This window comes from Heptranchias perlo, chromosome 4 (assembly GCF_035084215.1).
Source record: "Heptranchias perlo isolate sHepPer1 chromosome 4, sHepPer1.hap1, whole genome shotgun sequence".
Taxonomy (NCBI): Eukaryota; Metazoa; Chordata; class Chondrichthyes; order Hexanchiformes; family Hexanchidae; genus Heptranchias; species Heptranchias perlo.
In genome coordinates, this window is record NC_090328.1 from 82099730 (window position 1) to 82114848 (window position 15119).

At 41.2% G+C, this 15119-nt stretch overlaps 1 protein-coding gene across 4 annotated transcripts in view; it reads right to left on the reverse strand.

The window, feature by feature from the left end:
* The window catches only part of auh (AU RNA binding protein/enoyl-CoA hydratase), a 248056-nt gene that overhangs the window by 14458 nt on the left and 218479 nt on the right, over positions 1-15119 (reverse strand). For all 4 annotated transcript variants that reach the window (XM_067983244.1, XM_067983243.1, XM_067983241.1 and 1 more), the window contains 2 exons: positions 9719-9906; positions 4994-5044 (listed from right to left, as the gene is read on the reverse strand). In XM_067983244.1, the coding sequence (XP_067839345.1) occupies positions 4994-5044; positions 9719-9906 (239 nt within the window). The remainder of the gene's footprint in view (positions 1-4993; positions 5045-9718; positions 9907-15119) is intronic.

Genomic DNA, 15119 nt, shown 5'->3' on the forward strand with positions numbered 1-15119 from the left:
TTTACCTACTTGTTAATTAAATATTTAAATTATGTTCTAATGAAGGGTCATCGATCTGAAACGTTGACCCTATGTTCTTTTCTCCACAGATACTGAGTGTTTCCAGCATTTTCTGTTTTTATTTAAAATGGTGATTTTTTTTTTAACTTAATGCTATAAGGAATATTAATTGGTTCTTATATAATGAAAATACATTCTTCGGACTGTAATAAAGTCCATTCAATGTGACAGGATTTAGGCATTAAAGCAATTCTCTAATTTCCAAGATAATCAGTTACCACTGCTCTGCTTCTGTGCAAGTCAGCACCAACACAATTTTTAAAAATTGAAGGAAAAAGTGGTTAAAATGACTAGCATTCACTGATACTTTCATGGCATTTGGCCCCACCACTGGATCCAGAAAATATTCCAATTCCTGAACCGACTGTCACCTGCATTTGTGACTTTGTTACTCAGGATAAGGACTGGAAAATTTCATTCACCAAAGAGTTAATTTCAGCTTTGGCTAAGCTGAAAAACAAATTAACTGCAAGTACTCTCCATTTCTAATTCTTAATTTATCCTTTCAGTCCCGTGTGCTTGTTTGCAGTTCCTTCCTGACTATCTATACCAAAGGTGTGATGTGGAGTTGCCGGTAATGGACTGGGGTGAACAAATGTAAGGAGTCGTACAACACCAGGTTATAGTCCAACAGCTTTATTTGAAATCACAAGCTTTCGGAGCTTTCCTCCTTCATCAGGTCACCTGACGAAGGAGGAAAGCTCCGAAAGCTTGTGATTTCAAATAAAGTTGTTGGACTATAACCTGGTGTTGTACGACTCCTTACATTTATACCAAAGGTGCATTTTATTTTATTTCTTTTTTTGAAATGGCAAGCCCAGTTATCCTGGGACTCTGGGGTCGATGGTAAGCACACTCACAACAGGCGGGAGGGGGTTAAAAATTAAAAATCGCGAAACCCAACCCCTACCCACCGTGTATGCGCTTGCCGCCATTTTTACAGCAGCTGGTTGCGAGGTGTGCTCCCACAGTGCAGTTGGAAGCCTGATCTAAATTTAATGCCAGCCGGTCAGGTTTATAAGAACATAAGAACTAGGAGCAGGAGGAGGCCAATCGGCCCCTCGAGCCTGCTCCGCCATTCAATAAGATCATGGCTGATCTGATCCTAACCTCAAATCTAAATTCATGTCCAATTTCCTGCCTGCTCCCCGTAACCCCTAATTCCCTTTACTTCTAGGAAACTGTCGATTTCTGTTTTAAATTTATTTAATGATGCAGCTTCCACAGCTTCCTGGGGCAGCAAATTCCACAGACCTACTACCCTCTGAGTGAAGAAGTTTCTCCTCATCTCAGTTTTGAAAGAGCAGCCCCTTATTCTAAGATTATGCCCCCTAGTTCTAGTTTCACCCATCCTTGGGAACATCCTTACCGCATCCACCCGATCAAGCCCCTTCACAATCTTATATGTTTCAATAAGATCGCCTCTCATTCTTCTGAACTCCAATGAGTAGAGTCCCAATCTACTCAACCTCTCCTCAGATGTCCACCCCCTCATCCCCGGGATTAACCAAGTGAACTTTCTTTGTACTGCCTCGAGAGCAAGTATGTCTTTTCTTAAGTATGGACACCAAAACTGTATGCAGTATTCCAGGTGCGATCTCACCAATACCTTATATAACTGCAGCAATACATCCCTGTTTTTATATTCTATCCCCCTAGCAATAAACGGCAACATTCCATTGGCCTTCTTGATCACCTGCTGCACCTGCATACTAACTTTTTGATTTTCTTGCACTAGGACCCCCAGATCCCTTTGAACTGCAGTACTTTCCAGTTTCTCGCCATTAAGATAATAACTTGCTCTCTGATTTTTCCTGCCAAAGTGCATAACCTCACATTTTCCAATATTGTATTGCATCTGCCAAATCTCCGCTCACTCACCCAGCCTGTCTATATCCCCTTGTAGGTTTTTTATGTCCTCCTCACTCTCTACTTTCCCTCTCATCTTTGTATCATCTGCAAACTTTGATATGTTACACTCGGTCCCCTCCTCCAAATCGTTAATATAGATTGTAAAGAGTTGGGGACCCAGCACCGACCCCTGCAGAACACCACTGGCTACAGGTTGCCAGTCCGAGAATGAACCATTTATCCCAACTCTCTGCTTCCTGTTAGATAACCAATCCTCCACCCATGCCAGAATATTACCCCCAATCCAGTGATTCTTTATCTTGAGCAATAATCTTTTATGTGGCACCTTGTCGAATGCCTTCTGGAAGTCTAAATACACTACGTCCACTGGTTCCCCTTTATCCACCCTGTACGTTATGTCCTCAAAGAACTCAAGCAAATTTGTCAGACATGACTTCCCCTTCATAAAGCCATGCTGACTTTGTCCTATTAAATTATGTTTATCCAAATGTTCCGCTACTGTCTCCTTAATAATAGACTCCAAAATTTTACCCACAAATTTTACCCAGAGCTCGGGAAACCCGGCAACTAAATGGAGACGGGAGCAGCCGGATCAAGCAGGTAAGTGCTTTTTATTGCACTGCTTGTGAGCCAGGAGTAGCAGGAGGGCTCCCCTCTCCTTGCTGCTGCAATCAGCCGGCCCACCCCTACTGCCCCAGGATCTTTCCCTCTTTCCAGATTGCTGGTCCGACACCCCCTTCAACACCCAATCTTTTCCGATTGCTGGGAACCATGCCCAACTGTCCCCGGCTGTGGCCTTCTCCTGCTGGCTTTCTCGACCAGCAGCCGGCCAGCCTGTCAAACTGGCCGGCTGCGGGATGGGAAACGGATTTAAAAAATGATAATGAGGTCCTGCCACTAAATTTGGAAGGACCTGTGCATTCCTAGAATTTTCAGTTTTCCTCCCGCAAACACGCTCCCCCACTCCCTCCTCACCTCCCCATAGATTTCGAGGCCCGTGTCCAGTTTATTATTGGGATCCAAGTGTTTTTTGGAAATGTTTGTGTTTATCGAGGAGAGGAATGCTTGTTCCACTTTTAGCACCGAGCACTGCCAGGTCAGGTATAGCACAGTTCGATGACTAGTAAAGCTCCCTCTACTCCACCCCAGCATGTACCTCAGAAGAAACTCAAGTGATTTTTTTTTACCCTTTTCTCACACCACTCATCCTTGTGGCTTAAATCAGAATGGTAAATTAGGTACAATTTTGCCACCAAGCTAACCACAAGCTGTGGGCAAGGGACCACCTACTGTGTGTTGCCGAAACTCATTCAACTAAAACTTTCATGACAGTTAGAAGGAAATTATGATCCCATCAGTCCGAGCTAGATTCAATCCCAGTACCCAGAGGTAAAAGCATAGTTCTAACGCACTGTGTCACCCAACCTGCTAGCTCCCAGGTTAACAGATTAATGCTCACGAAGACACAATAGTAGACAGGGCTATGGACTGATAATCAATCATCGACATCATGCCACTGCTATCTAGAATATAACTGTACGGTATCAAGTCTGAAGAAATGTACAGAATGATTATGGTTAGCTAATTAGAACTGAGCTTTAAATTCAGGTTACCTTTTTGTCAAGTCATTCTTCTGTAAGTGGTCACAAATAGATTGTTCTAATGAATCTAAGATACCTTGTTTTAATGAGATAAATGTGACGGTACACCAAAAGGCGGCCAAGACATTAGAAAGCAGGAAGTATGGACAAGCAAGTGGTGCCACATCATAATAGTTAATCAAGCTTTTAGGACATATTTTCCTCTGTGGAAAATGTGCCCATTATTGCTTAGCCAGTCAACTGGCTTTTACAGGATATGGAATTTAATTTTAGCAATGGTTTTGTGGTCTTCCAAATAATTAAAAATATTTTGATGTAAAAGTTCAGCCTGAGTCTCCTCCCCCACCCCTCCATTCAGAGGGCCCCATGTTGCTGCATGTTCTATGTAATGATGAGGCTGGCACAGTTTGTAGGTTTATTTTGTTTCAGTGAAGTTCAAGTGACACTTTTCGGAGAGTGTACAGTTACTTTGAGTGAGCTGTTAAAGTCATACTTGATCAGCAGTGAGTAATTCTGGAACAATTTTTCCAGCACTATTTATTCAGTCAGCCTGCAGGTCCTCTACAAATATTTTGTTGGTTTGGTAACTACTTTCACTGCATGAATTCAGAAACAGCAAGCATTAAAGTAATAAAGATTTGGCTAGTTATCAAGTATGAACAAAATGAAATCCACTATATAATTAAAAAGCTTAACCATTCCCAAAGAAATACCTTAAGTATTATGATGAAATATACATTACCCACTGCAGTCCTTTGGATGTACAGATTTTGCATGTTAGGATAAGATGCTTTTTATGTGTCCCATTATAGTGAATAAAATGTAAAATGATAGCTTGGTAAGGAGTGAATTCTCCATGGATCATGTTTTAGCAGCAGGAAAAAGCACTCTGCCCAATTTGCACATTGCCATTCTCATGCTGCTTCCGGGTTCCGGCCGTATTACTCAGTCAACAACAACTTGCATTTATATAGCGCTTTTAACATAGAAAAATGTCCCAAAGCACTTCCCAAAGGTGTAATCAGACAAAAAATGATTCTGAGCCAAAGGAGGGATTATTAAGAGGTTTGATCAAACAGTATGGTCGTTTTTAAGGTGGGTCTTAAAGGAGGAAAAAGGGGTGGAGAGACTTAGAAGTTTAGCATTGCAACATTACATGGGTTAATTTGCATCAGACTAAATTTGTAAACAAAACTCTCCCACCATTTGTGCAATACACAAGTGAAGTGACAAGTAGCAAAATCAACCCTTGCACCAATTCCTGGCCCCCGCATCCCCAAAAGTCATAGATGGGAGTAATCGTGCTGGTTGGAAATCTAGCTTTACATAACAAGGGTAGCACTTGTACAATGACTGAGAGCCTGAGAATAATTGATTTTAAATAACACCTGCTGTTGAATAACACCAAAAGAAACACAGTTTTTACAAGTAATAGACAAACAAGGTAAAACAAGATTTACCTCTATCCCTCGATTGATGGCTAGTTTTGCTAATCTCACTGCAATAGGCCCCTTAAAAATATAATAGTAAGAAATCATTAGCATTGGTTTACTTAACTCAAGAATCTTGGAGCATACAGCTAGACATGAACTAATAAAGGAATACATAATACATTATACATAAAAAACCTTAGTCTTTATCATTCCATACACTGTAACTGATACAATTCATAAAACAGAAAGAGAACAGCTGCTTCTAGTTGGACCATATGTGTCAAATCACATTTGATCAATAAGGGGCAAATGCATTGCACTTTTAGCAATGAGTAGCAAGTTCCCCCTTTTTAAAAGTTATTTCCATGCAAGTTTTTTTAAACTCCCTTCCCAAACATCACATGCAATTACCCAGCACTATGCTTTGCCAGGGAGTGATAGGATGGAAATTTGTCCCTGTGAATTCCCCACACAGTAGGAATTGCCTAGTGTCAACAATTTGCATTCATATAGCACTTTTAAATGTAGAAAAAGGTCCTAAGGTGCTTCACAGGAGTGTAATCAGACAAACATTGGTACATAGAAACATAGAAAATAGGAGCAAGAGTTGGGCCTGCTCCGCCATTCAAAATGATCATGGCTGATCGTCTAACTCAGTACCCTGTTCCCGTTTTTCCCCCCCTATCCCTTGATCCCTTTAGCATCAAGAAATATATCTATCTCCTTCTTGAATACATCTAATGACTTGGCCTCCACTGCCTTCTGTGGTAGAGAATTCCACAGGTTCACTACCCTCTCAGTGAAGAAATTTCTCCTCATCTTGGTTCTAAATGGCATGCCCGTATCCTGAGACTGCGACCCCTGGTTCTGGACTCCCCAGCCATCGGGAACATCCTCCCTGCATCTAGTCTGTCTAGTCCTGTTAGAATTTTATATGTTTCGAGGAGATCACCTCTCATTCTTCTAAAATCAAGTGAATATAGGCCTAGTCGACCCAATCTTTCCTCATAAGTCAGTCCTGCCATCCCAGGAATCAGTCTGGTAAACCTTTGTTGCACTCCCTCCATGGCAAGGACAGCTTTCCTCAAAGCCAATATGTCCTTCCGAAGGTGCGGTGCCCAGAACTGCTCACAGTACTCCAGGTGCGGTCTAACCAGGGTTTTGTATAGCTGCAGCACAACTTCTGCCCCCTAGTAATCCAGTCCTCTAGATATAAAGGCCAGCATTCCATTAGCCTTATTGATTATCTTCTGCACCTGTCCATGACACTTCAATGATCTATGTACCTGAACCCCTAAGTCCCTTTGGACATCCACTGTTTTTAACTTTTTACCATTTAGAAAATACCCTGTTCTATCCTTTTTTGATCCAAAGTGGATGACCTCACATTTATCTACATTGAATTCCATCTGCCACAGTTTTGCCCATTCACCTAATCTGTCAATATCCCTTTGTAATTTTATGTTTTCATCTACACTGCTTACAATGCCACCAATCTTTGTGTCATCGGCAAAATTAGATATGAGACTTTCTATGCCTTCATCTAAGTCGTTAATAAATATTGTGAATAATTGAGGCCCCAAGACGCCACTAGTCACATCCTGCCAATATGAATACTTACCCATTATCCCTACTCTCTGTCGCCTTTCGCTCAGCCAATTTCCTAACCAAGTCCGTACTTTTCCCTCGATTCCATGGGCTTCTAACTTAGCTAACAGTCTCTTATGTGGGACCTTATCAAATGCCTTCTGGAAGTCCATATAAATAACATCCATTGACATTCCCCTGTCCACTACTTTAGTCACCTCTTCAAAAAATTCAATCAGTTTTGTCAGGCACGACCTACCTTTCACAAATCCATGCTGGCTCTCAGCAATTAACTGAAAATTCTCGAGGTGTTCAGTCACCCTATCTTTAAATTATGGACTCCAGCAATTTCCCCACAACAGATGTTAGGCTAACTGGTCTATAATTCCCTGGTTTCCCTTTCTCTCCTTTCTTAAAAAGCGGAGTGACATGTGCAATTTTCCAATCTAGAGGGACAGTGAAAGATTATAGTTCGGGCATCTGCAATGAGCTCACCTACTTCCTTTAAAATCCTGGGATGGAAACCATCTGGTCCTGAGGATTTGTCACTATTTAGTGCTATTATTTTCTTCACTACTGTTGCTTTACTTATGTTAATTTTATCGAGTCCCTGTCCCCGATTCAATATTAGATTTCTTGGGATTTCCGGCATGCTATCCTCTTTTTCTACTGTAAATGCTGACGCAAAGTAATTATTCAACATGTCCACCATTTCCCCATTGTCAATGACAATATCCCCACTTTCAGTTTTTAAGGGGCCAACACTGCTCCTGACCACCCTCTTTTTCCTAATATAACTATAAAAGTTCTTCGTATTGGTTTTGATATCCCTTGCAAGTTTCTTTTCATACTCTCTTTTTGGAGCTCTTACTATCTGTTTTGTGACCCTTTGTTGATCTTTGTATATTTTCCATTCACCAGGATCTGTGCCATTTTTTGTCTTTTTGTATGCCCTTTCCTTATGTCTTATACTGTCCCTTACCTCTTTAGTTATCCATGGCTGTTTTTTTTGGCAAGTAGAATTCTGTATCTCGTTAAATATTTCTTTAAACATTTCCCACTGATCATCAGTCGTTTTACCCATCAACAGAATTTGCCCAGTTTACTGTGGACAGTCTCTGTCTCATCCCATTGAAGTCGGCCGTACCCAAGTCTAGAATCTTAGCAGCTGATTCACTTTTTTCCCTTTCAAACACTACATTGAACTCGATCATGTTATGATTGCTATTGGATAGATGTTCACGCACAGTTAAGCTGTTAACTAAATTTGGTTCATTACTCATTACTAAATCTGGTATGGCTTGCCCCCTTGTTGCCTCTAGGAAGTACTGCTGTAGAAAACTATCCTGGACACACTCAAGAAATTCACTACCTTTCTGACAGTTGCTAGTCTGCTTTCCCCAATCTAAGTGAAGGTTAAAGTCCCTCATTAAGACCACTATGCCTTTGTTACATGCTTGTCTAATCTCTGCATTTATACAATCTAGCACTTCAGATAATAATCTGCCTTTCTGTTTTTACAACCAAAGTGGATATCCTCACATTTATCCACGTTATATTGCATCTGCCATGTTCTTGCCCACTCACCCAACTTGTCTAAATCACATTGGAGCCTCTTTGCATCCTCCTCACAGCTCACATTCCACCCCAGCTTTGTGTCGTCTGCAAACTTGGAAATGTTACATTTAGTTCCCTCATCCAAATCATTGATATATATTGTGAATAGCTGGGGCCCAAGCACTGATCCCTGCGGTACCCCACTAGTCACTGCCTGCCAACCGGAAAAAGACCCGTTTATTCCTGCTCTTTGTTTCCTGTCTGTCAACCAATTCTCAATCCATGCCAGTATATTCCCCCCAATCCCATGTGCTTTAATTTTGCGCACTAACCTCTTGTGTGGGACCTTATCAAAAGCCTTCTGAAAATGCAAATACACCACATCCACTGGTTCTCCCCTATCTATTCTACTAGTTACATCCTCAAAAAACTCCAGTAGATTTGTCAAGCATAATTTCCCTTTCATAAACCCATGCTGACTTTGTCCAATCCCATTAATGACCTCCAAGTGTTCTGTTATCACATCTTTTATAATAGACTCTAGGATTTTCCCCACTACTGATGTTAGGCTAACTGGTCTGTAATTCCCTGTTTTTTCTCTCCCTCCTTTTTTAAATAGTGGGGTTACATTTGCCACCCTTCAATGCACGGGTCAAAGGAGATATTAGGACGGATGACCAGAAGTTTGGTCTTAAATGTTATCATGTGGTCACATCGGGGTGAGCCTGTGTCCTATAGAAAGAGCTTGTATTTATTTAGCATCTTTCATAATCTCAGGATGTTCCAAAGCACTTTACAACCAATTAATTATTTTTGAAGTGTAGTCACTGTTATTTTGTAGGCAAATGCAGCATTCATTTTGCGCACAGCAAAGTTCCACAACCAGCAATGAGATAAATCACCAGTTAATCCGTTTTGGTTGAGGGGTATTATGAAATATTTTGCATTCACCTGAACAGGCAGACAGGTTCTCATGTAACATTGCATCTCAAAGACTTTCAACAATGCAGCACTCCCTCAGTACTACACTGAAATGTCAGCCCAGATTATGCGCTCAAATTCTGAAGTGGGCTTGAACTGATGACCTTCGGACCCAGATGGGAGTATTGCCACTCTGAGCCACTTATATGGGGTGAACCCATGTCCTATCGTATGCGTTGTGAGCCTTATCCTATTAATCACAGCAAAGCATGTACAAACACAAAAGTTTTGCTGGTATCACAATTTTGATAAGACTTATAAATTCTTCAAGAGGTACTAATAATTTTATAACATGTACAAAACTGAAAACTCTTCAAAAAATTCATTCCTGAAACCAAATATTAAAATTGTAAACAATTTTACAACACCAAGTTATAGTCCAGCAATTTTATTTTAAATTCACAAGCTTTCGGAGGCTTCCTCCTTCGCTTGCTCCATTGGTTGGTAATTTTTCTCCTCCACAACTCATTCACATCGTTCACCTGACGAAGGAGGAAGCCTCCGAAAGCTTGTGAATTTAAAATAAAATTGCTGGACTATAACTTGGTGTTGTAAAATTGTTTACAATTGTCAACCCCAGTCCATCACCGGCATCTCCACATCACAAATATTAAAAGATTGATGTACCTGAGGTAGAAATTCTTTTGCGAGGGACAATGCCCTGTGATAGGCTGCATCTCCTGTTTCATTCTGTTCCACAGTGTGACTAACCAGACCAACTGCTTTTGCTTCAATGCCATCAAGCACTCGTCCAGAAAAGATAAGTTCCTTTGCTAAGGATACTCCTACAATACGAGGTAGACGCTGTGTGCCACCTGTTTTGATAATAGAACAAAACTGGTTCAATAAACTGCTGTCATGAAACAATTTTCTACCTCTCAGCAACCCTGATTTGGGAAGATACTGCCAGTGCCACTCTCTCAGGAGAGTAGCATAACCCGTGCTGCAACCTAAGAACAAGGGTGCAAAGAAAATATATTTGAATGAGGCAAAAAATGTAATAACTAAATATTTTACTTTCAATTGCAGAGAGCTGTGTGCTAACTTGTGCCAAACTATATGTAATTGTCAGTTTCTTTAAAGGGAAAGAAAAGCATCTAGGCGAGTACTTATTATTTAAAGTAATCCCCCTTTTTACAGAAGAAAATAATATACATACCAGAAACCATGCATGCATTCATGGATCAGGTGGCACTGGAGTGTCTTTTTGCCAGTTTTAAGTCAAATCCACACTTTTAATGTGGAGCTTCTCTTAGAATGCAATAAAAACAGAAAATGCTGGAAATACTCAGCAAGTCGAGTAGCATCTGTGGAAAAAAAAGTTACCGTTTCAGGTCGATGACCTTTCATCAGAACTGGAAAAAGTTAAAGATTTAGCAGCTTTTAAGCAAGTACAGAGCCAGGCAAAAGGATGGGGCGGGGGGCGGGCGGGGGAGGAAGGGGATGGGAGGAAAGAACAAAAGGGAAGGTCTGTGATAGGGTGGAGGGCAAGAGTGATTAAATGACAAAAGGGATGATGGTGCAAGGCAAGGAGGGTGGTAATGGGACAAGTAAAGAAACAAAAGATGGGTCGAAAGGAGCTGTAAATGACAACAGCAGAACCATTACCAGCACCTGCTGTCCAAAAAAATGGGAGCAGTGGTTATGATATGAAGTTACTGAAATCAATGTTGAGTCTGGAAGGTTGTAAAGTGCCTAATTGAAAGATGAGGTGCTGTTCCTCGATCTTCCGTTGAGCTTCAGTGGAACAGCATAGGAGGCCAAGAACAGAGAGGTCAGAGTGGGAGTGGGACGGAGAATTAAAATGGCAAGCAACCGGAAGGTCAGGGTCATGCTTGTGGACTGAGCGGAGGAGTTCAGCAAAGCGATCACCCGATCTGCATTTGATCTCCCCAATGTCGAGGAGGCTGCATCGTGAGCAGCGAATACAGTATACTAAATTGAAAGAAGTACAAGTAAATCTCCGTTTCACCTGGAAGGAGTGTTTGGGACCCTGGACACTCCTTCCGGGTGAAACAGCGATTTACTTGTACTTCTTTCAATTTAGTATACTGTATTCGCTGCTCACAATGCGATCTCCTCTACAATGGGGAGATCAAATGCAGATCGGGTGATCGCTTTGCTGAACTCCTCCGCTCAGTCCACAAGCGTGAGCCTGATCTTCCGGTCGCACTTGCCATTTAAATTCTCCGTCCCACTCCCACTCTGACCTCTCTGTCCTCAGCCTCCTACACTGTTCCAATGAAGCTCAACGGAAGCTCGAGGAACAGCACCTCACCTTTCGTTTAGGCACTTTACAACCTTCCGGGCTCAACATCTATTTCAATAACTTCATATCATAACCACTGTTCCCATTTTTTCAGACAGCAGGTGCTGGTAATGATTTTGCTATTGCCATTTACAGTTCCTCTAATCCCATCTTTTGTTTCTTTATTTGTCCCATTACCACCCTCCTTGCCTTGCACCATCATCCCTTTTGTCATTTAATCACTCCTGCCCTCCACCCTATCACAGACCTTCCCTTTTGTTCTTTCCTCCCCTCCCCTTTCCCACCCCCCACACTTTGCCTGGCTCTGTACTTGCTTAAAAACTCTAAATCTTTAACTTCTTCCAGTTCTGAGAAAAGATCATCGACCTGAAACATTAACTCTGTTTCTTTCTCCACAGATGCTACTCGACTTGCTGAGTATTTCCAGCATTTTCTGTTTTTATTTCAGATTTCCAGCATCCGGAGTAACTTTTTCTCTTAGCATGCACTAGGTTGATACTCTTCATTGATATTAACGAAGTGGTCTTACAGGGGGGGGAGCCTATTAAAAGTAATGGTGACACTTTGAATGACCTCTAAGCTATATTGCTTTCCAGTCGTCCGGCAATCGGTTGAAAAAGTTTTTTAAAACTACCCAAGACAGAAAGTCCAAACTCTCCCTGCACTTTCCGCAAAGATAATAACTTCTCATTAATGGATTATGCTTAGTTAGAACAGCTTGACAACCACAGCAAGTTTATATTTTCATTGGCTCTTAATCCCCCTCCCTGTGAAAGGTGGATTTCCACAGTCAGAAATGGGAGTGAACAGGTCCCAAACTGTCTGCTGGTACTTATTGAATGTATTGTATATCCGAGCGTCTGAGAAGCTGGAGCTTGATGTTTGCTTTATTATTGTTTAAAGATTGCTGAAAGAGGTGTATTAGACACATGTGTGGACATAACATAAACTGCTGACTCAGTATTTGTTATAGAATTTTAGGTGAAGTTACAGGTGTTTGAAGGGCTGCTTTGCACACGCGGGGCATCTTGCTCCATTGGTTGGTAATTTTTCTCCTCCACAACTCAAGTTAAGGTGCTGTCAGGAGGTCAGGCTGCAGACTCCTGTGTATTCCCTTTGCATTAGTCTGCGCATGTTCTGAAAGGTTTGTGAACCAATACAACAGTTCCAGAACTGTGGAGCAGGAACGATGTCCAATAGAGCTGTTCACATTTGCTCAGTGAGCAGGACAGGCCGGGCAGTATCAGATAGGCTGCTCAAAACAAGAACATTTACAAACTGGGCAAATGTCACATGATCCAACCTCCAGAAATACAACGGACCAGGGTTGGCAACCCTACATCTCCAGCAAACAGGAAAAGTTGTTATTATAACTGGCAAAGGATACTATGAGTAGTTCAGAAACACTCCACTCTGTGCTGGGCAAAAGGCTGGGATATGAATTCATATCTCCTAGCCCTGGTTATACTAGTAGAGAGGTAAGATTGGCTCTGAAATCTGCTGCAATCAATCTCTGCCATCCAGTAAAACTGAATGATAGCCGCTGGTGTAAAATAGACACACCTCTGGGGTTGACTTCATGCCAGCTCTGATTCATGCAGTATAATCCGGTAGTGAATTCCACACATAACCATCCTAGTATTGAGCATTACATCCCCCATTCCATGCACCAATACATTCCGCATGCTGTCTGTTGCGCTTCTGCTGCAATTTATAACTTTATTAATGTGAAGCTATCCAACTAAAGCACTTGCCCTCATTTCATATACAGAGCCCATATTAAAACATTAGGTTTCAATATAACTGAGGTGTAACATCCTTTTTCCCATATCGCCAGCCAACCTCCTTTTAACATCTAAATAATTGATGTACCAGATTCGGAATGACCTGGTTGTTTTAGTGCTGGTCGACACTCAAACTTAAAGCAGCAGGTAAGATACTACGGTATTACAGGAAATAGAGCTGCAAGCACCAAAAGTCACTGTGGTAACATTCCCTATTTTCTACCTTCTAGTCTTAAAGGTTTCTCTTTTGCTCTTTTTGCAATTTAAAGGTTAAATACTTCTGTTTTGAAGAAAATAGTGAATGAAAATTAAGATGGCGATATTGTATTATTTTCCACCCAATTCATGCTATTTGAATCTGTCAGCATCAAAGGTTGAAAATTGTCCATTTAGGTGTGACTTGACTAATACTGTTCAATCACATACAAGCATTGTGAAAATGAAGAGAATATGGGGTAGATTTTTTTCTTTACTGCCTGGGCGTTGAGCATCGCTTGGGTGGAGCACAGAAAGGAAAATTGGGCAGGATCATACGCCAGTCAGATTTTAGTACGTTCTTACCCGCCCTGCATTACACAACATGACACTGAAGTCTTGATTGACAATATTCTTAAAATAAAATAACTTTTTGGTATGGGAAAGTCAGTCCAGGAAAATGTTCTAGATTTGGAAAATATGGCAATGTTTCATTAAATTGGCTATGTGAGGACAACCAGTAGAAAGATCTGGGAGGATAAGTGCAAGAAGTTTTATGATTTGAGAAAGAGCATCAAGGTAAATGATAAGCATGACCCTGCTTTAACAAGGTCGTCAAGGACTGCTTTGAAGTGTTACTTTTTAAAGCAATGAGTGAAAGAAAGCAAATGCTCAGTCCCATTGATGAATGTATTGCCAGGTGGCTCTTGAAGCTGTCCTAATTAAATCACACTACTCATGTTTAAAGGCCAAAATGCATTGAACAGGGACTGAAGTGGGACAGATGGTGGGCCCTTCCAGCAATAGGCAGTGACAATGTATGAACAGCCCATTCACCGATTTATTAAGAGGAAAGTTCTGGAAGGCATTGGTCCGAGGGAAGTTGGAAGGCTGCACAAACTATCTGATATGTGGTATATTTATTATATTACATAATTTATAACATATTTTACATCAACATCTCCAACATGCGCAAGCGCTTCATAATTAATGTAATGAAAACATAATACCCAAATGAATATGAGTGCCTATATACTAATTATGTCCCACCAAGCTGAATATAGAAAGTTCAGAAGGGAAGTGAAAAAGGAAATAAGAGGGGCAAAGAGAGAGTATGAGAATAGATTGACGGCCAATATAAAAGGGAATCCAAAAGTCTTCTATAGGCATGTAAACAGTAAGCTGGTAGTAAGAGGACGGGCGGGGCCGATTAGGGAACCATAAAGGAGATTTGACTCATGGAGGCAGAGATACTAAATGAGTACTTTGCATCTGTCTTTACCAAGGAAGAAGATACTGCTAGAGTCTCAGTAACGGAAGTTGAGATACTGGATGGGCTAAAAATTGATAAAGAAGAGGTACTAGAAAGCAGCTTAAAGTACTTAAAGTAGATAAGTCACCCGAACCGGATGGGATGCATCCTAGGTTGCTGAGGGAAGTAAGAGTGGAAATTATGGAGGTACTGCCCATAATCTTCCAAACATCCGTAGATATGGGGGTGGTGCCAGAGGATTGGAGAATCGCAAATGTTAAACCCTTGTGCAAAAAAGGGTCTAAAGATAAACCCAACAACTGTAAGCCAGTCAGTCTAACCTCAGTGATGGGGAAACTTTTAGAAACGATAATCCGGGACAGAATTAACAGTCACTTGGACGATTGTGGATTGATTAGGGTAAAGTCAGCACGGATTTGTTAAAGGCAAATCGTGTTTAACTAACTTGTTAGAGTTTTTTGATGAGGTAACAGAGAGGGTAGATGAGGGCAATGCAGTTGATGTGGT